General features: G+C 44.6%; 1 protein-coding gene across 1 annotated transcript in view; it reads right to left on the bottom strand.

Moving 5' to 3' along the window:
• Positions 1 to 7,246: 7,246 nt before the first annotated feature.
• The window catches only part of tgfbr2l (transforming growth factor beta receptor-like), a gene marked incomplete at both ends in the record, with an annotated part of 25,398 nt that continues 9,441 nt past the window's right edge, over positions 7,247 to 23,203 (bottom strand). Inside the window, 9 exons of the mRNA XM_083996106.1 lie at positions 7,247 to 7,435; positions 7,520 to 7,630; positions 8,504 to 8,631; positions 9,433 to 9,574; positions 10,263 to 10,400; positions 14,945 to 15,444; positions 17,058 to 17,309; positions 18,613 to 18,824; positions 22,878 to 23,025. Of these exons, the coding sequence (XP_083852232.1) occupies positions 7,247 to 7,435; positions 7,520 to 7,630; positions 8,504 to 8,631; positions 9,433 to 9,574; positions 10,263 to 10,400; positions 14,945 to 15,444; positions 17,058 to 17,309; positions 18,613 to 18,824; positions 22,878 to 23,025 (1,820 nt within the window). The remainder of the gene's footprint in view (positions 7,436 to 7,519; positions 7,631 to 8,503; positions 8,632 to 9,432; positions 9,575 to 10,262; positions 10,401 to 14,944; positions 15,445 to 17,057; positions 17,310 to 18,612; positions 18,825 to 22,877; positions 23,026 to 23,203) is intronic.

Here is a 23,203-nt window from a genome sequence, read left to right as displayed (position 1 = left end):
CATTTGTTCCTGCTGCAATCGTTTTATATAACACTTGTTAAAATGTATTTTTGTGTTCATCTTTTTTGTCATTGTTGTATGAGCTACTGGACTAACGTGAATTTCCCTGCTAGGGATGAATAAAGTATTCTCTATCTATCTATCTATCTATCTATCTATTAAAATAACCAAAGTTGCCAAAATAATGTAGGCCTACAGGTAAATAAACCAATCAAATGTGCACACAATTTTACATACAGACTCTACCTCAACCTGGGTTGAAGGCCTTGGTGAATAAATGAGTCTTCAGAGAAGACTTATATATTTTCTGTATTTATATATTTCTGTGTGTTTTATTCTTCAATGTCATTTATCTGTGTTATTTATTGGTGTTTTCTTTGTCTTTTTGCCTTAACTAATTCCTTGAAAATTATTTTTAAACGTTTTTACTCTTTTATCTCAGTCTGACTCCAGAGGGACTCTGCACAAAAATTCCTAGCTTGTCTGTGCACAATATGGCAAAATAAAGTTCTTTAATCTTGATTTAATCATTTAACCAGAGGTGGGTAACGCACTTCATTTACTCTGTCACATATTCAGACATTCAGATAAATTGCATACTTTTTTACTTCACCTTGCCTTACATGGACAGCTCATAGACATCTTAATTTTAATATTCATTAATTATCCTTAATTTATGTTACTTTGTAAAGTTTTCATATATTTTCTTAGTGAAGTGATGTTCTTTGGCAATATCTGAATTTGTTCATTGCTGATATTGTTACATTTTTGTGTATTTGATCACATTCATGCCCTGATTATTGAACAAATAAATCAGAGGTTACTCAGCAGTTACTCAGTAGGCTACTTAAGTAGTTGTTTCACCAAGTACATTCTTACTCTTACTTAGTTAATATTTTGAAGGTTGCTTTTTACTTTTACCTGTTTAAACCTTAGCCTACTCTCCATCTCCTGCTCTTCACTCTCAGAGTTCAGGACTCGTTGTCTGAGGACTTCAGAGTCTCTCCATCCTGCTGACATGAGGACAGGACAAAGGACAGAGACCAACTGACCCACAGACACCTGGTTATTGTTTGATTTGTGTCGCAGCTTAAATTTAGCATGTAAGTTCATTTATTTTGACAGTTTTATATTCATGAAGCCATTTGAGACTCTGTTTTACTGTGAAGTCCATGTGGTTTCCTCCTCAGCTCTGTAGATGTGTGTGTGTGTGTGTGTGTGTGTGTGTGTGTGTGTGTGTGTGTGTGTGTGTGTGTGTGTGTGTGTGTGTGTGTGTGTGTGTGTGTGTGTGTGTGTGTGTGTGTGTGTGTGTGTGTGTGTGTGTGTGTGTGTGATGTTCCCACACTCTGACAGCCAGACTATTAACTGATTGAGCTCATCGTGAACTTCAGAGAGACGAGCTAATGTGATTAGCTCTGCAGGCTCCAGACTAACTGAACACTGAGACACTGTCTGATGTCGACTCTCTCTCTCTCAAATTGAATCGTAGGCAACTGGACTTGTATTTGTCTAGGAAGACGTTTCGCCTCTTATCCAAGGGGCTTCATCAGTTCGTCAGCATCGTCTCACTAGTCCACACTAGTCTGACCAAGATAGTGGAGTAAGACCCAGGTATTAAAAGGGATAGTTCACCCAAAATTGAAATTTCCTCATTATCTCCTCCCCCTCATGTGGACTAAGGGCTGGGAGAAGTTTCAGAGTCCTCCGTGGCTTCTCTGAGTTACAGGGGGTCTCGGCGTAGCAGTGCATGTCCATATAACAGTTGCAAATGGATACCAACTGTCTTCGTAACAAAAAGACACACCAAAAAACATCCAAATACCTCCATGCTGCTCGTATGTAATGTCCGTCTTGTATTGAAGCCCCGAAATGCGAAATTGTCCCGAAAAAAATTAAATAAGTCTATATTTCAAGCTTGTTTTGTAGCGGAAGCTCCTCTTCCCGGTTCGTCCAATTTGGATGAACCGAGAAGAGGAGCTTTGAGAAGCTTCCGCTACAAAACAAGCTTGAAAAATAGACTTATTTAATTTTTTTCAGGACAATTTCGCATTTCGGGGCTTCAATACAAGACAGACAAGCATATATAGCATTATATGGACATGCACTGCTACGCCGAGACCCCCTATAACTCAGAGAAGCTTCTGAACCTTCTCCCAGCCCTTAGTCCACATGAGGGGGAGTAGATAATGAGTGAAATTTCAATTTTGGGTGAACTATCCCTTTAACCTCTGTGGGTGTGTTCACCAAAGTACCTGTGAAAGTACTGGTTCCACTTGACCATTGTTGTGGTCTCAAAAGTCCTGTTGCCTACGATTCAATTTGAGGGAGAGAGAGAACAATGACCTGGATGAATGAGAATATTCATAGACATGTCTGATGTCTGGTGACCATCTACATTAAAGGACAGTTCCGGGCAAATTCAACTTGGGGCTGTATTTTCCTAACATTTTAGGTCTAAAAGAAGGAATCTGAAGATTTTCAGTTTAATGTCTCCTGTTTTGACACAGGAATATCAACTCTGGACTTGCTTCAAGTCTGACGCTGTCTGTGGGAAAAAATGTTCACTTCAAGCAAGTAAAGAGTTGATATTCCTGTGTTTATGACACAAACAGGAGCTTCCCACTGCACCTGAACACACAGAGCGTCAACTTGGGTCTCGACTCCGCCAGACTTTGAATTAGATCTAGTTTTACAAACATGTCGGCTTGCTTGAAGTAAATAAACTTCTGGGTGCATGTTTGAGTCGCCATCTGACGCTGTCTGTGGCTTTGAGGGATGGAAACAGCCTAAGCAGCAGAAGTTCAATCCGCTCCCATTCATCGCTGCCGTGGCGATGCGGGGACAGACACAACTACCGCAAAACAGGAGACATTAAACTGAACATCTTCAGATTCCTTCTTTTAGACCTAAAATGTTAGCAAAATACAGCCCCGAGTTGAATTTGCCCGGAATTGTCCTTTAATACTGTATGGAGCTTTCAAGATTGATATATTAAAATATTATCAAAAACAAACTCCAAGTTGTGTCCAGTTTTTTCTACCAGCGAAGAAGAAGAAGAGCTCAATATAAGATTCAGACAAAAGACAGAAGGTCAGATGATGAAATTTTGTGGCCAATGATGGAAAAAAACTGAAAATCCAAACTGAAATGCGTTGATCGAACAAAGACCTGGTCATCAATTACAGAAAACATTTATTATAAAACAACAACATCATTTAGAGAAGTGTGTTTTTCTGTTCTGTCGTGACTTTGTGTGTTTTTGTCTTTTCAGTGTCTGAATCAACGAGTTCAGTATCTGAGAAACAACAAAGACATGACACACACTTACAGTATGTAGCCTGTGATCATCAATAATTACAAGCATCATTAAGTCTTTGGCAGAGGTGTGTGATTGGGTCGGACGGCGTCCACAGGTCAGACAGGAAGGTTACAGTCACTAAAAAACAAAACAAAAATGGAGTCCAGCTCCGACAAACAGGAAACGTCTCCAAACAACTCGACTGTCCAGGTGTTAGTCTGTGCCGGCACAGCGTCCACCAGGAGAAGGCCACTCAGCCAGTGTAAACACACTGCAAAAATTCAAATTTTTTCCAAGAATATTTGTCTTATTTCTTGTCAAAATGTCTCATTTCTAGTCAGAACTAATCTCGTTCCACTTTAAATAAGACTCATCACCTAAAATGTACTTGTTTTTCGATAATTTTCACTTGTTTCAAACAAATTTTCACTTTTGTGCTTGTAATAAGAAAGAAAAACTTGCTCCACTATCAGATTTTCTACTTATTTCAAATGAAAATAGACTTGAAATAAGTAAAAAGTGCCTAAAAACAAGCTACTTTTTTATGTATAACTATGTATGTATGTGTATAAATATACATATTTTAGGTGTAATGAGATTTGTTTTGCCCCTCCTTGAACCACCACCTTACCGTGGTGGAGGGGTTTGAGTACCCGAATGATCCTAGGAGCTATGTTGTCGGGGGCTTAATGCCCCTGGTAGGGTCTCCCAAGGCAAACAGGTCCTAGGTAGGGAGCCAGGCCTGGGGTTGGGGCTCGCAGGCGAGCGCCTGGTGGCCGGGTCTTGGCCCACGGGACCCGGCCGGGCGCAGCCCGAACGAGCGACGTGGGCCCGCCTTTCCGTAGGCTCACTACCCGCGGAAGGGTTCAGAAGGGGCAGGTGCCAAGTGATTTGGGTGGCAGCCGTGGGCGGGGGCCCCGGCGACCCAATCCCCGGACAACGACTCTGGCTTTAGGGACATGGAATGTCACCTCGCTGGGGGGGAAAGAGCCTGAGCTCTTGCGGGAGGCTGAGGTATCGGCTAGAAATAGTCGGGCTCACCTCCACGCACAGCCTGGGCTCTGGAACCCAACTCCTTGAGAGAGGTTGGACTCTCTTCCACTCTGGAGTTGCCCATGGTGACAGGCGGCAAGCTGGTGTGGGCTTGCTCATAGCTCCCCAGCTCAGCCGCCATGTGTTGGAGTTCTCCCCACTGAACGAGAGGGTCGTTTCCCTGCGCCTTCGGGTCGGGGATAGGTCTCTCACTGTTGTTTCGGCCTACGGGCCGAACGGCAGTGCAGAGTACCCGGCCTTCCTGGAGGCCCTGGGAGGGGTGCTGGAAAGTGCTCCAACCGGGGACTCCATCGTTCTGCTGGGGGACTTCAACGCTCACGTGGGCAGTGACAGTGTTACCTGGAGAGGTGTGATTGGGAGGAACGGCCTCCCCGATCTGAACCCGAGCGGTGTTTTGTTATTGGACTTCTGTGCTAGCCACAGTCTGTCCATAACGAACACCATGTTCAGGCATAAGGGTGTCCATCAGTGCACGTGGCACCAGGACACCCTAGGCCGGAGGTCAATGATCGACTTTGTAGTCATGTCATCTGATCTCTGGCCGTATGTCTTGGACACTCGGGTGAAGAGAGGGGCTGAGCTGTCAACTGATCACCACCTGGTGGTGAGTTGGATCCGCTGGCAGGGGAGGAAGCTGGTCAGACTTGGCAGACCTAAGCGTATCGTGAGGGTCTGCTGGGAACGTCTGGCAGAATCCCCTGTCAGGGAGGTCTTCAACTCCCACCTCCGGGAGAGCTTTGATCTGGTTCCGAGGGAGGCCGGAGACATTGAGTCCGAATGGACCATGTTCTCCACTTCCATTGTTGACGCGGCCGTCCGGAGCTATGGCTGTAAGGTCTCCAGTGCCTGTCGCCACGGCATTCCCCGAAACCCGGTGGTGGACACCGGAAGTAAGGGATGCCGTCAAGCTGAAGAAGGAGTCCTACCGAGCCTGGCTAGCTCGGGGGACCCCCGAGGCAGCTGACGGGTACCGGCAGGCCAAGCGGACTGCAGCCCGGGCGGTCACGGAAGCGACAACTCAGGTCTGGGAAAAGTTCGGGGAGGAAATTCTGGCAAACCATCCGACGCCTCAGGAGGGGGAAGCAGTGCTCCGCCAACACTGTTTACCAGTTGACCTCGACTGGGGATATCGTCGGGCGGTGGAAGGAATACTTCGAGGATCTCCTCAATCCCACTGACATGCCTTCCGTCGAGGAAGCAGAGGCTGAGGATTCAGAGGTTGATTCATTCATCACCCAAGCTGAAGTCACTGAGGTAGTCCGGAAGCTCCTCAGTGGCAAGGCACCGGGGGTGGATGAGATCCGCCCTGAGTACCTCAAGTCTCTGGATGTTGCGGGGCTGTCGTGGCTGACACGCCTCTGCAGCATCGCGTGGCGGTCGGGGACAGTGCCTCTGGACTGGCAGACCGGGGTTGTGGTCCCTCTCTTCAAGAAGGGGGACCGGAGGGTGTGTTCCAACTATCGGGGGATCACACTCCTCAGCCTCCCGGGGAAAGTCTATTCCAGGGTACTGGAGAGGAGAATTCGGCCGATAGTCGAACCTCGGATTCAGGAGGAACAATGCGGTTTTCGTCCTGGCCGTGGAACACTGGACCAGCTCTATACCCTCCGCAGGGTGCTCGAGGGCGCATGGGAGTTTGCCAAACCAGTCCACATATGTTTTGTGGACTTGGAGAAGGCTTTCGACCGTGTCCCACGTGGCATCCTGTGGGAGGTGCTCCAGGAGTATGGGGTCGGAGGCCCTCTGCTGAGGGCTGTACGGTCCCTGTACGATCAGAACAGGAGTTTGGTTCGCATGGCCGGCAGTAAGTCAGACCTGTTCCCGGTGCGTGTTGGACTCCGGCAGGGCTGCCCTTTGTCACCGGTTCTGTTCATTATTTTTATGGACAGAATTTCTAGGCGCAGCCAAGGGCCGGAGGGGGTACGGTTCGGGAGCCACTTGATTTCATCTCTGCTTTTTGCGGATGATGTGGTCTTGTTGGCTCCCTCGAGCCAGGACCTTCAGCATGCACTGGGGCGGTTTACAGCCGAGTGTGAAGCAGCTGGGATGAGAATCAGCACCTCTAAGTCCGAGGACATGGTTCTCGACCGGAAAAAGGTGGCTTGCACCCTCCAGGTCGGGGGAGAGTTCCTGCCTCAGGTGGAGGAGTTTAAGTATCTTGGGGTCTTGTTCACGAGTGAGGGAAGGATGGAGCGCGAGATTGACAGGCGGATCGGTGCAGCGGCCGCAGTAATGCGGTCGTTGTATCGGTCCGTCGTGGTGAAGAAGGAGCTGAGCCAAAAGGCAAAGCTCTCGATTTACCGGTCAATCTACGTTCCCACCCTCACCTATGGTCATGAACTCTGGGTCATGACCGAAAGAACGGGATCCTGGATACAAGCGGCCGAAATGAGCTTCCTCCGCAGGGTGGCGGGGCGCTCCCTTAGAGATAGGGTGAGGAGCTCTGTCACCTGGGAGGAGCTCGGAGTAGAGCCGCTGCTCCTCCACATCGAGAGAAGCCAGCTGAGGTGGCTCGGGCACCTGTATAGGATGCCCCCTGGACGCCTCCCTCGTGAGGTGTTCCGGTCATGTCCCACCGGTAGGAGGCCCCGAGGAAGACCCAGGACACGCTGGAGTGACTACGTCACTCGGCTGGCCTGGGAACGCCTTGGGGTCCCCCCGGAAGAGCTGGAGGAAGTGTCCGGGGAGAGGGAAGTCTGGGGATCCCTACTCCGACTGCTGCCCCCGCGACCCGGATTCGGACACAGCGGATGAAAATGGATGGATGGATGGATGGATGTTTGTTTGTTTTGACTAGAAATGACATTTTGACTAGAAATAAGACAAATATTCTTGGTAAGATTTTGAGTTTTTGTTGTGCACAGCCACCAGCAGGACCAGGTGTGTATGATGAGCTCAGACCACAGACCCAGTGTGACCCAGGGAATCATGGGAAACCTCTGTACCGTCTCTCTGTGGCTGAGGAACCTGAAGGGAGGAGGAGGAGTCAACCTGGTCATTGTCTGGACTCTCTGAGTTCTTTGGTCTATCTCCACTCTCTGCTCTCTGAGCTTCTGGTCTCAGTTCCTGATCCTGATCCTGGTCCTGGTCCTGGTCCTGGTTTTGATCCTGGTCCTGGTCCTGGTCCTGGTCCTGGTCCTGGTCCAGGTCCTGGTCCTGGTCCGGGTTTTCCTCCAGCTCCAGGACGTTGAAACGCTCCACCACGCAGTGAGCCGTCAGCCTAGCCTCGGGGTCGTGATCCCAGCACTCCGTGATGGTGGAGCAGATGACGCTCATCCCCTGGAGGACGAGACGCCCAGAGTCAGACAACGGGAAGTCGTCGGGCAGCGATTAATTCATTCAACAAAGAAATAAGTTACGGTGGCGTAAACAATCACTTGAATAAGCTGTGGTCTTAGCTGGTTCACCACTCAGCGCTGGCTTAGGCACCTTCTCTTTCTACTACAGACACAGGTAACATCATTCTCTATGATGTCAGTGTCCACCTCTATGCAGATGACACTGTTTTATTTGCCCAAGCTTGTTTTTGGAATAGTCTTTTTTTTTTGGTTGGATGTATTTTTTCTAGACTTGAATTTAAGTTTATTACAATCCAAGTGCTGCTGAAGTGGAGATTTCTAGCTCATAGTCCGAGTCTGAAAAACTCTTTCTGAGATAACGGCCTTTAAAGACTTCTACTGTAAAATTCCATAGATTGTTAATGTAAATTGTACTTTTACGATTGGTTACGGATACGGAGAAAATTACGATTTTTGGAGCCACATCATTGTTCAGGAGAGAGAGAGCTTTACAACGATACCTGACATGACATGGGTCAGACAACAAGCACAATTCAGTATGTCACAGTAGCTGTAACTTTTGATGAATTTAGGAGAAATCTACTGACGAAAGAGACAAAATTTAATAAAATTAATGTGGATTTCCTACCATTTCTTTTGACTTTTCTGAAAGAATACATGTTAAGGAAGAAAAATAGGTGGTTCAGGTGTTTGATGATTGGACCTGCTCGTCCTCACCTGTCAGACCTGTTTAAACCTCACCAAACCTCTCTCTCTATGCAGATGACACTGTTTTATTTGCCCAAGCTTGTTGTTGGAATAGTCATGTGATTTTAACATAATGATAAGTGATGCAGCTGTTTGAGTGTCTGACCTGATGCTGCGTCCAGGCCGAGGGGATGTCAGGACGGCCACGGTCCCTCAGCACCAAGTCCCTCATACTGTCCACACAGGGCTGCTCACACACCTTGGAGCCAAAGGCCGGCTCGTAGCTCTCCACCTCTGCACCACACACACACACACACACACACACACACACACACACACACACACACACACACACACAAAGAAACATGTTACATTTACAAATACACATTATAGACCGAATCGCCTTGTTGTTTACATTCTACTTCCGGGTAGAAAACCAGCACGCCCTATCACTGTTTAGACAAATCTGAAATGATTGAAGAAACATTACTATTTCTGTGTGTGTGTTTTGTGTTGCTATGTGTTGTATTTATTCAGTTTGGGGGAATCACAGTGTCTAGAAAGCATCAGTGACTGCAGCTAACAGGGACAGCTAACGGTAGCTAAGCTAACAGCGGTAGCTAAGCTAACGGCGGTAGCTAAGCTAACACCAGGACGTCAGCTGTTAAAACCCTCCCGTTGTGGGACACGACATGAAACTACTCCAGTTAGCTCAGTCATGTTGGAACTCAGATATCCGCTGGAGAAAATATTTTTTCATGGACCGTTTATTGAGTCACTGAGTTATTAAAGTTAAACAGGTAGCTAACCGTTAGCCCAGCTAATCTATGATAACCATGACTAATTACAAAAATGTGCACACATAAATAGTAATGTTTGTCCAATCATTGGTTTTATAAACTTTCCAAACATCAGATTAGTCTAAACGGTGATATAGTGACATGAAAAATGAGATATAGTGAAACTCTTGTCCGTCACTATTGTTCTCATGCTGGTTTTCTACCCAGAAGTAGTTGTAAACAACAAGGAGATTCCTTCTATATGATCGTCCTGTGCTCCAAAAATATTTTGCAGCAACAGCAGAAATGCTCCTACTTCCGATGGCGTGGCAGCGGGAGGCCATCTCCCACAGGACCAGAGCCATGGAGTAAACGTCCATCTGTTTGAAGGCCTCGAGGTCCTCCAGGTTCACCCTGGACTCGAGCACCTCAGGAGCCATGTAGCGCGCTGTCCCCACCTGGACCGGGCAAAACGGGAGAGTCCAGTCAAAATGACCATCAATCAACATCACACTGAAGTTCTTCAGACCGACCGACCTGAGCAGTTTAAGTTTCAAGTTTCAATACTTTATTGCCATGTCAACAACATTGTTGATTGGGATTTGTTTCAGTGGGCTTCACACACTGACATAAAAACACAACATACACCCAGTACAGTTCATGATAAAAACAGAGTAAAGTGCACAAAGTAATAAATAGATAATCAGTAAATCAATAGATTAATATAAATATGGCACATTAAAACAATACCCTGCCCCCCTAAATGGACCAAGGTATTTAAAATAATATTTCTGAGGTGTTGAGGAGTCTGACAGTTAGTGGGTATGGGCTGTTATGGAGTCGGGTTGTTCTGGATTTTATGCTCCTCAGTCTTTTTTGTGAGGGCAGGAAGTTAAAAAGGCAGTTAGCTGGGTGGGAGGGGTCTTTTAAAATGCCTTTCTTCTGCAGTCTGGCCTCATAGATCTCAGATGTGGATGGAACCTCACATCCAATGATTTTAGACGCAGTGCGTACCACCTTGTTTAGCTGCCTCTCTTCCTCCGCAGACACATTCCCAAACCAAACAGTGATGCCAAACGTGAGAACACTCTCAACAGCTGCCCTGTAAAACTGGAGCAATCCTTTGCTGGACACACCACACTTTACCTGTCCACTGTTGGCGAAGTCGTCCACAGTGAGGGAGAGATCCAATCTCAAGGCCAGACCAAAGTCACAGAGAGCGCACTCCTTTCTGCTCTTCACCACAATGTTGCTGCTCTTCAGGTCCCGATGGGCAACGGGCACCTGCAGCAACACACACAACCAGCAACAAGCACTGTCAACAAGCTCAAATCCATCCTGAGATGAGACTACCGGACCTGAAGCGGATCTACATCAGCATCAATACAAGAGACGTGCTGAAAACCTGTGCCGTGTCTCGGTTCCAATACTTCCATACTTGCACAAACTATTTGGAGTGTGTAAGTGTGTTCACACTGACAAGCAGTGGTGGACAGTAACGGAGTAAATTTACTTGACTCAATACACTTGAGTATTACTCTTACTTGAATACATTTCCAAGACAAATATTTTTACTTTTACTCGAGTTAATTTCTAGGAAGAATGAAAAGTACTCGTTACTTTCAGGTCTGCTCTTTTTTTTTTCTAAAATCCTATTGGACACAAGCTGTGTTTGTCAAAGAAGGAAACCCTAACCCCTAAAAGCAGCACATCAGTGCAGCTGCTTTCAAAGAGTTCATTCTCAGAAACAAGAGTTAAAAGCTCCTTACATTCATTTAGAAAAAATATAGTAATTCATTGATGTGAAAAATAAGAAATGTACTCTTACTCTTACTTTTACTTAAAGTAAATTTAAAAGCATGTACTTTTGGATACTTAAGTACCTTTAAAAGCAAGTACTTTTTTACTCTTACTCGAGTAACATGTGGACTGAGCTACTTTTACTTGTAACAGAGTAAATTTTGACCAGTAGTATTTGTACTCTTACTCAAGTACTGGGGTCGAGTACTCTGTCCATCTCTGCTGACAAGTATGTCAAAACACAGTGTCCTGTAAGAACCTGGATGGTGCACTTGTAACAGGCAAAAAGTTGAGTGTGGAACGACAGACACTTCCCACCTTCAATGAACGACAGTATTCCATTTGAGACAACACTAACGGCCGAATTTTGCGCACTAAAGAAGTAAGTACATAGTGTAGATAGTATACTACATCAGTGGTTCTCAACCTTTTGTACATCAAGGACCCTAAATTGACACAAATTAGACCACGGACCCCCATTGGACCAAATTTAGAAGTAAACACCAGAAATACACAAATATTTGTTCTGAGACTGAAGAACATTACTTTTTTATACTTTTAAATTAGGGCCAATGGCGTGAATTTTTGGAAATATTATACAGAAATTTCTGGAAAAAAGTGGTTAAATTTCTCCAAAAACATTTAAACATTTCTAGGGAGAAGTGGTAAAAATTCTCAAAAAAAAAGTAAAAAATCTTTTTTTTTAAAAAGTGGTAAAATTTCTCGTAAAAAATGTTCAAAATAAAAATAAAAAAGGTAACACTTTATAATAACTATCCGTTATAAATAGCTAATAGATAATTAGTAAACTGTTAATTAATGAGTTATTAATGACTTGTTAAGTGTTTGTTAACAGTTTGTTAAGGATTTATAACGGTGCCTTATAGATAGTTAATAGATCATTAATAAACTGTTAGTAAATCAGTTATAAATGACTTGTTAAATAACAGTTAACAATTTGTTAAGGATTTATAACTGTGCCTTATAGATATCCAATAGATAACTTGCAAGCTGTTAGTTAATGAGTTATAAATGACTTGTTAACTGTATGTTAATAATTTATAACTACACCTTATAAATTAGTAATAGATCATGAACAAGCTATTAGTGAATTACTTACTAATGACTTGTTAAGTATCAGTTAATATTTTATGTATGTTATTGGGACGTTATTCTAAAGTTGCAACTATTCCTCATGTATTAACTGTTAGTAAATGAGGAATAGTTGCAACTTTAGAATAACGTCCCAGTTACATACATGAGCTAATAACTAATATATTAACTCACACTTTACAGATCAGTTGTTAATAGTTTGTTAACCATCTACTAATACCAGTGAAACTTTGTAGAACAGCAAATGGGTGGAACAAGTTCAAGGTACAGAAATTTGATGTGATATTTAAAATATCAAATTTTTGTACCTCAACCTTGTTCCACCCATAGGCTTTTCTGTGTACTGTATTTTACCAAAGAGACACCACAGATGAAATGTTGAACACAAAATGTTCACAAAGGGCCGCTCTCCTCACCAGTAGGGGCAGTTTTGGCGAGTAGCTGAATTAAAACAAACGAAGAAGACTGCTACTGGATTATCTCGAGAAATAATTTTAATTCCCACTGTTAATGCGTCACTTCAATACGTTTAAATATTTTTTCATACGATAAAGTAACTATTTAGATCCCCAATATGCGGTTAGTTTATCCAAATGACGCAGGCTGTTTGGGAGTTTGCTCCGCCGTTCGCGGAGCAGTGAGGCTCCATCTGTGGAGCAGCTAACTAGGCTAGTTAGCAGCTGACTAGGCTACCACCGGACGGGAGCGTGCCTATGTTCCCACAGCCCTATGTTCCCTCAGCCCTATGTTCCCTCTGGACTCTCTCTACCTATCTGGACTCTACCTATCTGGCCTGTCTAGCCTCTACCTGGTCTTTTTACTAAACTTAACCAACTCCTTTATTCATTGCCTAAACCCAACCAATGGTGGGACCAAAGGGCTGAGGGAACATAGGGCCTAATTTTCAGTGACAACAAAAGTTAGAAATGAGGGAACATAGGGCTGAGGGAACATAGGGCTGAGGGAACATAGGGCTGTGGGAACATAGGAATGACCCCCCACCGGACGAGCGGACTATCACAGAGGCTACAGCCGGGCTGCTGTGGTGGTCGGCCGGCTAAGCCGCGGCGTCTTCTCGGGGGAGAAAACGAGCACTTCAGTAAACCGGTTGCTGCCTCTGGATGAGCGGATCATCACAGAAGCAACAGCAGGGCTGCTGTGGTGGTCGGTCGGCTAACCTGCGTCGTCCTCCCAGGGGAGAAAAGGAGCCCATCAATCTACCGGCAGTTTTTTAGATGTTTACCGCCGGCTGGATGAATTGTTTTTAGGAGATAAATGTTGTCTCATTCAGTGATGTAGTCTGTAGGCTATATCAACAAACAAAACTATTTTGTCTATGATGGGCTATGTACAATCACCACCGCTACACCAATAAATAAATAAATGTTTCACAATGAAACGGTCAGTCAGCAATGCAGGTCGTTTTCTCCCCCGAGAAGACGCCGCGGCTTAGCCGGCCGACCACCACAGCAGCCCGGCTGTAGCCTATGTGATAGTCCGCTCGTCCGGTGGTAGCCTAGTTAGCTGCTAACTAGCCTAGTTAGCTGCTCCACAGATGGAGCCTCACTGCTCCGCGAATGGCGGAGCAAACTCCCAAACAGCCTGCGTCATTTGGATAAACTAACCGCATATTGGGGATCTAAACAGTTATTTTATCGCATGAAAAAATATTAAAACGTATTGAAGTGACGCATTAACAGTGGGAATTAAAATAATTTCTCGAGATAATCCAGTAGCAGTCTTCTTCGTTTGTTTTAATTCAGCTACTCGCCAAAACTGCCCCTACTGGTGAGGAGAGCGGCCCTTTGTGAACATTTTGTGTTCAACATTTCATCTGTGGTGTCTCTTTGGTAAAATACAGTACACAGAAAAGCCTATGGGTGGAACAAGGTTGAGGTACAAAAATTTGATATTTTAAATATCACATCAAATTTCTGTACCTTGAACTTGTTCCACCCATTTGCTGTTCTACAAAGTTTCACTGGTATTAGTAGATGGTTAACAAACTATTAACAACTGATCTGTGAAGTGTGAGTTAATATATTAGTTATTAGCTTATGTAACTGGGACGTTATTCTAAAGTTGCAACTATTCCTCATTTACTAACAGTTAATACATGAGGAATAGTTGCAACTTTAGAATAACGTCCCAATAACATACATAAAATATTAACTGATACTTAACAAGTCATTAGTAAGTAATTCACTAATAGCTTGTTCATGATCTATTACTAATTTATAAGGTGTAGTTATAAATCATTAACATACAGTTAACAAGTCATTTATAACTCATTAACTAACAGCTTGTAAGTTATCTATTGGATATCTATAAGGCACAGTTATAAATCCTTAACAAATTGTTAACTGTTATTTAACAAGTCATTTATAACTGATTTACTAAAAGTTTATTAATGATCTATTAACTATCTATAAGGCACCGTTATAAATCCTTAACAAACTGATAACAAACACTTAACAAGTCATTAATAACTCATTAATTAACAGTTTACTAATGATCTATTAACTAGTTATAACGGATAGTTATTATAAAGTGTTAACAAAAAAATAGTTAAAAAGTGGTAACATTTCTAAAAATCTAGAAAAAGTGGTAACATTTCTCTTAAAAAAATGTTCAAAATAGGAAAGTAAATTTTCTAGTAATTTTTTGGAAAAAAGTGGTAAAATTTCTAAAACAAAAAAGTTTTTAAAAAAAATCTAGAAAAAGTGGTAAAATTAAAAAAAAAAAAAACTTCCAGAAAAAAGTGGTACATTTTCAAGAAATAAATTGGGGACCCCCTTCAGATCTCTCAAAGACCCCACGTTGAGAACCACTGTACTACATGACAGTGTAGTCATGGAAGTATTCAAATTGAGACACAGCTCTGCACAGATGGTGCTTGTTTGGTGGTTGTTTACCTTTGGTATCCCGATGGGTGTCGTGTCGCTGTGGAGATGAGCTAGCCCTTTAGCGATGCTGCCTGCCATGGCAACAAGCTCCTCCCAGCTCAGCATGTTTGTTGTGAGGAAGTCCTGCAGGTTCCCCAGGCTGTGATAGGCCAAAACCAGCCAGTACGTCCCGAGGGCGTGGCCGGGCGGACCCCTCTCCTCCGCCGCCAGGAACTGCACCACGTTTTCATGCTCCAGTTTGGGATCCGAGAAGATGGAGCACTCGTTTCTCCACGAGGCGTACTCCACGGCCGGGAACACCTTCACCGCCACGGTCTCGTAACTGTTGACTCCGCCTTTGTCGCCCTGAAGGAGGCGAGCCTTCCACACCTCGGCGAAGCGCCCCTTCCCCACCAGGGCCTCCAGCTTGATGGGCAGAGGTTCAGACATTCGTCCTCTCCAATCTGTAATGATGTCATTGTTGAGAGATGACACCTTTGTTTTGTTTTGTTTATTTAGATCCCCATTAGCTTTTGCCACCACGCAGCAGCTATTCTTCCTGGGATCTTTTCATCATAATAAATGACAAATACAAACTATTAACACGCAACACATTAATACATAAAACAAAAAATACATACAGAAAACACATAGACTTTACAAACATCAGATTAGTCTAAACGGTGATATAGTAACATGAAAAATTAGATATAGTGAAACTCTCGTCCGTCACTATTGTTCTCATGCCTGTTTTCTACCCGGAAGTAGTTGTAAACAACAAGGCGATTCGTCCTATACATACACATACAAAACAAAACATCCAACACTTAACATATGTTACCCGCTCCTACATTGAATCACCACACAACAAGGATACCAGGACCCAATTTACATATATAGGCTACTAATGGTCAAAATTGCGATCAAAATAATAATCTCTTAATTTCATTTTAAAACTAACTGTGTGGAGTGTTTCTATTTTTCAGACATGTTATTTTGTCTCCTGCTATTTTACATTATTGGGAGTTCATAGCGCCCTCTAGTGGCGACATTACACCTAGTGTTTCTTCTTCGGTGGCTATCATTACTGTGACTCGGTTTGACCGGTGAAGCTGAGCTGGTGAGTTGATGTGTATAAAGTGATGCAACTTGTGTTAAATATCATAAATATGACCATTAAGGTAGTAATGTTGTTTATATATTTGTGTTTTCCAGTTGATTACCTGCTGATACTACTGTTGCTACCGACGGCACGATCACTGTCTAAGTGCCAAGAGAAAAGCATGTGTGGAGTTGTTAATGAAGATAAATAAACACGTGAAAAGACAGAAATTGCGTCGGAGCTGAGTGTGACACTGTCTCGCCGGTCAAGCACACCCCGTGCGGTGGGATTTATTAAGTTAACACAGTTAGGTTAATAAAAAACCGTGCACTAACCATGTTTCTTTGTTGTATAACATAATTCGGCGTTACCGTTAGGCCTTCGCACACTGAGTCCGTTTTTTCCGTCCGAAATTGCCGCACGTCGAAAAATAAATTCGACCTCATGTTGTATCGATCATGTTTACACACCGAGTCCAAAACTTTCGTCCGTCATTAAAGTTTTCGGAACAGGTTCGATTTAATGCGTTTTTCGCATCCGTGAAAAGCCTTTTGACCAATCACATCAGAGTTTAGAGGCTGGAGAGGGAGAGTGGGAGGGGGGATCACCGCTGAGTGGGTGTGTGTGTCTGTGTGCGTGCGTGCGCCAGCCGCTGTTTAGGATCATGGAAATTGACCGTCTTCTGTTTACTGTGTGAGCTAATAATCAATATCTTTCAAACTGAACCACTGACATCCTGAAATAAACTGTTCATAACAAGCAGCAGATCCCCTCGCTACTGGCTCCTCTCAGGATGGACAATTTTTCTCTTTCATTTCTCAACAAGTGAGAGAATCACAAAGTGCATCACTGCGTGACGATTTTTGTCTCCCTCTCCGAAATTTGGAACACAAAATAAAAACGCATGCGAATAAAACGCAACGGACTCAGTGTGCAAGGAGCCTGTGTGTAACGTTTTTTGTCGAATGACGGATACGAAAAACCAGTGCGAAAAAAACGGAGTCAGTGTGCAAAGACCTTTAGAGTCCTCCTCCCTTTGACATCCAGGACCCGTCACTCCTCCTCCTCCTCGGCCGTCCACCCCCAGGCCTCCACAGGGCAGATCCAGAGCCTGGTAGAGCTCCGGGGTGCGCTTGGTGGGCCAGTCGGGGCGCGCCGGCGGGCCGGGTTTGTCTGAGCGGTGCGTGCGGTAGAAGTAGAAGGCGGTGGCGGCGATGACGGCCACGAGGATGGGAGGCACCAAGCTGACCACCACCACCGGGATCACGTCTTTACTCTGCAGCTTGAAGAAGCCTGAGGCAACGGAGAGGAGATACTGAAGATACTGACATACATCCATTCATCCATCCAACCATCCATCCATCCATTAACCCATTCATCCATTCATTCATCCATCCATCCATCTGTCCATCCATCTGTCCATCCATCCATTCTTCCATCCATCCATTCAACCATCATCCATCCATCCATCCATCCATCCATCCATCCATTCATCCATCCATCCATCCATCTGTCCATCCATCCATTAACCCATCCATCCATTCATCCATTCTACCATCATCCATCCATCAAACCATCCATCCGTCCATCCATCCATCCATCCATCCATCCATCCATTCTTTCATTAAACCATTCATCCATCCATCCATTCATTCAACCATCATCCACCCATCAAACCATCCATCCATCAAACCATTCACCCATTCAACCATCCATTCATTCATCCATCCATCCATTAACCCATTCATCCATCCATCCATCCATCCATCTGTCCGTCCATCCATCCATCCATTCAACCACCATCCTTCCATACATCTATTAAACCATTCATCCATCCATCCATCCATTCAACCATCATCCACCCATCCATTCTTTCATTACAGTAACCCATTCAACTATCATCCATCCATTAACCCATTCAACCACCATCCTTCCATCCATCTATTAAACCATCCATCCATTCATCCATCCACCTAAGCATCCATCCATATTCATCCATCCATCCATTCAACCATCATCCATCCATCCATCCATCCATTAAACCATTCACCCATCCATCCATTCATCCATCCATCCAACTATCATCCATCCATTAACCCATTCAACCATCCATCCATCCATTCAACCACCATCCTTCCATCCATCTATTATAAACCATCTATCCATTCATCCATCTAAGCATCCATCCATCCATCCATCCATCCATCCATCCATCCATCCATCCATCCATCCATCCATCCATCCATCCATCCATCCATCCATCCACCCATCCATCTATCCAACTATTCATCCATCAGTCCAACTATTCATCCATCCATCAAAGCAATCATCCATTCATCCATCCATACAAGCATCCATCCATCCATCCATCCATCCATCCACCCATCCATCTATCCATCCATCCATCATCCATCCATAAGCAACCATCCATCCATCCATCCATCATCCGTAAATCCATTCAACCACCATCCTTCCATCCATCTATTAAACCATCCATCCATTCATCCATCCACCAAACCATTCATCCACCTAAGCATCCATCCATATGCATCCATCCATCCATCCATATTCATCCATCCATCATCCATCCCCTCACCATTAGCTCCCTTGTTGAAGATCAGTTTGTCGTTACACTCGTGTTCTCCGTGGCAACCACAGACCATCATGGCTCCGTCGTCTGCCGGCTGTGGGACCATGTGACACTCTCTGGAGGTGAAGTTCAGCAGCAGGCCGGGGTCGACGCCCTCTAGAGGCAGAGCTGGATGGTGACACATAGTGTGTACTGTCATTGTGTCATTGGTTTTCCTCCTGAGAAAGAGGAGAAACACAAACACGGTGATCGGTGAAACTAATGAAACACATGTGGTCTGAGTTTTAAAGGGATAGTAGCATTTTTTTAAAGTGTGGTTTTATGATCTACAAATAGCCCCTAAGTACTTTAATTGCAGTAGAAGACTCTCTGCACTCCTCCCGTTAGCAACGCCAGCCCATAATAGCCCTGCCCAGAGATTTACAACATACATTGTTGTGAACAGACCCAAAGAAACGGCCTATTTTCACGGCCTAAAAGAGGTTTTACCTGAAAAAAAAATACACAGTTCCATTGTTCGCTATAATATAATTTTTTCCAGCCCTTCAAAGTGCAGGAAAAACACAGTTTTTATTTGGACCTAACCAACTCACGTATCCCTCCGCCCAGGGTTAGCGCCCGCCGATCAGCAGTTGGTTAGGTCCAAATAAAAACTGTGTTTTTCCTGCTCTTTTAGGCCGTGAAAATAGGCCGTTTCTTTGGATCTGTTCACACCACTGTATGTTGTAAATCTCTGGTCAGGGCTATTATGGGCTGGCGTTGCTAACGGGAGGAGTGCAGATAGTCTTCTACTGCAATTAAAGTACTATTTGTAGATCATACAACCCCACTTTTTAAAAAAATGCTACTATCCCTTTAAAATGTCTCTGACAGTGAAGGAAGGTCAGGCTCTGAGGGCAGGAGGCGGAGCCAGTTACTCAGGGCAACAGTGACTGTGTAGGGATACCAGTGACTCGCTATGGTTAGCAAGACCATGATTACAGTGAACCTCAGAGTGAACCTCAGACTGTTTTCTGTGTGATCGTGAAAAACATAGGTGGGCGGCGCTTTGTTGTGACATCACAAAGTGACAGGAAGTCCTGACGGCTGGTTTTAAGGCTCAGTTTCTGAATACAGGCTGTGTGCATTTCTCTGTGGACTGAGGCTTTGATACTTTCACAGTATTAATATAGAACCTAGAGCTGCTTTATAATCACACTACACATGGACATCTACCTTTATACTGTATGGAGCTTTAACACAAACATCTACCTTTATACTGTATGGAGCTTTAATACAAACATCTACCTTTATACTGTATGGAGCTTTAACACAAACATCTACCTTTATACTGTATGGAGCTTTAATACAAACATCTACCTTTATACTGTATGGAGCTTTAACACAAACATCTACCTTTATACTGTATGGAGCTTTAACACAAACATCTACCTTTATACTGTATGGAGCTTTAACACAAACATCTACCTTTATACTGTATGGAGCTTTAACACAAACATAAACATCTCTCGGTTGTGGGTTTGAACCCTGGTTTAAAGAACCCCTCTCTTGTTTCGTGAACAGTCTGAGCAGCTCCATGATCATCACTTGTCAACTTTGACCTGAATAAACTGCTGTTTTCTCCTCCTCCTCCTCTCCGTCACTCCTTCTTATCACTGGTTTCCTGCAGAGCGCTGGGAGGGTCGGTTGGCCTGACGTGAACAGGAAATGAGAGGGGTGCAGCGAGGGGGGATCCCGGCCTCGCTGCTGTTATCCAAACAAAAGCACGAATCAGCAGAAAGTTTCTGTTCCCGGAGAAAGCGACGCAGAGGGAGAAGGAGGAGGAGGAGGAGGAGGAGAAGGAGAAGGAGGCGAGGGTCTGAAGCTCCTCAGCATAAAACCACCATAAAAAACAACCCAGAGGAAAGACATTTGTCTTGTTTGTGACACAGTGGGAGGTCTGAGGCATCTTTATGAGACATTCTGGCTTCATGTTGCATTTTATTTGTTCTCTCATTGATTCAGCCCAGGACAGAGGAGGACGGAGGAGGTTATAGGAGATTAGAGGAGGACAGAGATGAGGACAGAGAGGAGGACAGAGGAGGTTAGGGGAGTACGGAGAGGACAGAGGAGGTTAGAGGAGGACAGAGAGGACAGAGAGGAGGACAGAGAGGCAGGTTAGAGGAGGACGGAAGAGGAGACTCTGTCACTGAGACAGGAGACGAATCAAAACACAGACCATGGACAAACTTTCCTCATCATCAACTACAAAACCAAATCATTAGTTTACACAATCACCAGTTTAAAGCAGAAGTAAGCGATCCGGTGGTTTTGGCTAACTTCCTGTCAGCAGATGGAGTTAGCAGTCCCCGCCCTCGTCCCTACGTCACCACATTCACGCGCATCCCTTGGCTGCACACACAGAGAGGACTGCCCCTTTATGCCGTTCTCTCTCCTCATTGGATAAAGGTTGTAGGATACAAGGGAAGTTTTCTCCTCGGCTTACAGCAGAGCAGAGTGACTGACAGACCCGTGTTTCAGACCAAACACTCTATAGAAGTGATTGCTGTCGAAAGATACAACTATTTAAAGGGATAGTTCAACATTTTGGCAAATTGGCCCATTGCCATAATCGCTATAGTCATAGCAGTAGGTTCATTACCTTTAATTGTAGGTGTAAGCTATTTTCAGTACGGCGGAGCGCAGCAGCTGGCTGCTCAGAGCTACGCTATGGAGGCTAATGGAATTTCTTGGTTTCCCTCATTAAACTCATCAAATTCAACATCCCAAAACTCCACAGCGCTTTTGTAGACAAGTTGTGACCTGCACAACCACCACGCTATGAGATAATGACGGAACGATACGAAACGGAGCCGTTTTCGAGGTAAATACAGGGTAAATACGGAGACTGCTTGCTGAAAAACTGTCCCTGAACGCAACGCGCATCAGCGGTTTTGTATGAATTTACCTCGAAAACGGCTCCGTTTCGTATCGTTCCGTCATTATCTCATAGCGTGGTGGTTGTGCAGCTCACAACTTGTCTACAAAAGCGCTGTGGAGTTTTGGGATTTAGTATTTGATGAGTTTGATGAGGGAAACCAAGAAATTCCCTTAGCCTCCATAGCGTAGCTCTGAGCAGCCTGCTGCTGCGCTCCGCTGTACTAAAAATAGCTTACACCTACAATTAAAGGTAACGAACCTACTGCTATGACTATAGCAATTATGGCAATGGGCCAATTTGCCAAAATGTTGAACTATCCCTTTAAGACTTATATTAACACAAACATTCACCTTACTTCTGCTTTAACTGCTGTGACCAGAAGCAGAAATGATCAATTGCCTAATTTTTCATCTTGTACGGTTTCATGTTCTGGTCCAAACGCCGCACTGCTGGTAGAGCGTCATGTTTGATAAACATGAAACTGCTGGCGGACCACTTGTTTACATGGACACTTGTTTATCCTGTTACATGCAGCGTCTGTTGTCTGTCTGACGTCTGCCCCATTTCACGTGAATGCAACATCAAGAATACGTTCAGATGTGCAACCGCACCGCTAGATGGGGGAATTCCTACACATTATACCTTTAACCTTTGACCTTTAACCACTAAAAGTCCTGAAAGGGATAGTTCACTCAAAATTGAAGTTTCAGAGTCCTCCGTGGCTTCTCTGAGTTACAGGGGGTCTCGGCGTAGCAGTGCATGTCCATATGACGGTTGCAATGGATACCAACTGTCTTCCTAACAAAAAGACACACCAAAAAACATCCAAATACCTCCATGCTGCTCATATGTAGTGTCCGTCTTGTATTGAAGCCCCGAAATGCGAAATTGTTCCAAATCTCGCGAGATTTGGAAGGACCAGGAAGAGGAGTTTCCGCTACAAACAAGCTTGAAATATAGACTTATTTAATTCTTTTCCGAGCAGCATGGAGGTATTTGGATGTTTTTTGGTGTGTCTTTTTGTTACGAAGACAGTTGGTATCCATTTGCAACCGTCATATGGACATGCACTGCTACGCCGAGACCCCCTGTAACTCAGAGAAGCCACGGAGGACTCTGAAACTTCTCCCAGCCCTTAGTCCACATGAGGGGGAGGAGATAATGAGGGAAATTTAAATTTTGGGTGAACTATTCTTTGAAGCTCCTCCTTCGCAGGAAGGACGGAGAGACAACGGCCATTCATCTAAAGCTGCTCCGTTCTCAACCAAACAGACAAACGATTGTAGGACTATCAGAGAAGTGAACTTCCTGTCTAAGCCCCACCCCCAGCCGGGCGTGGCGGTCCACTCACCAGACGGCGATGCAGATCTCCTCGGTGACGGTGCAGAAGGACGACAGGGTGCAGTTGCTCATGCAGATGCTGTCCTTGCACACGGGACTGGAGCCCTCGCACCACTTACACAGGTTGAAGCTCAGGTGGCTCAGGGGCCGCGCCACACCTACACACACACACACACACACACAGATATATGAGGTGAGTTTAACTTCCTGGTTTCAGTGGGTGGAGCCATGACAATGCTGTGATGTCATGACCACGTCTTTAACATCCAGAAGATACTGAAGATACCGACATCCATCCATCCAATACCCGGACGGTACCCAAAGTGCTTTACATCA

This window comes from Trachurus trachurus (genome assembly GCF_905171665.1).
Source record: "Trachurus trachurus genome assembly, chromosome: 21".
NCBI classification, from domain to species: Eukaryota; Metazoa; Chordata; class Actinopteri; order Carangiformes; family Carangidae; genus Trachurus; species Trachurus trachurus.
The sequence above is the reverse complement of the archived record's forward strand: the minus strand, read 5'-3'. Positions and strand labels throughout refer to the sequence as shown.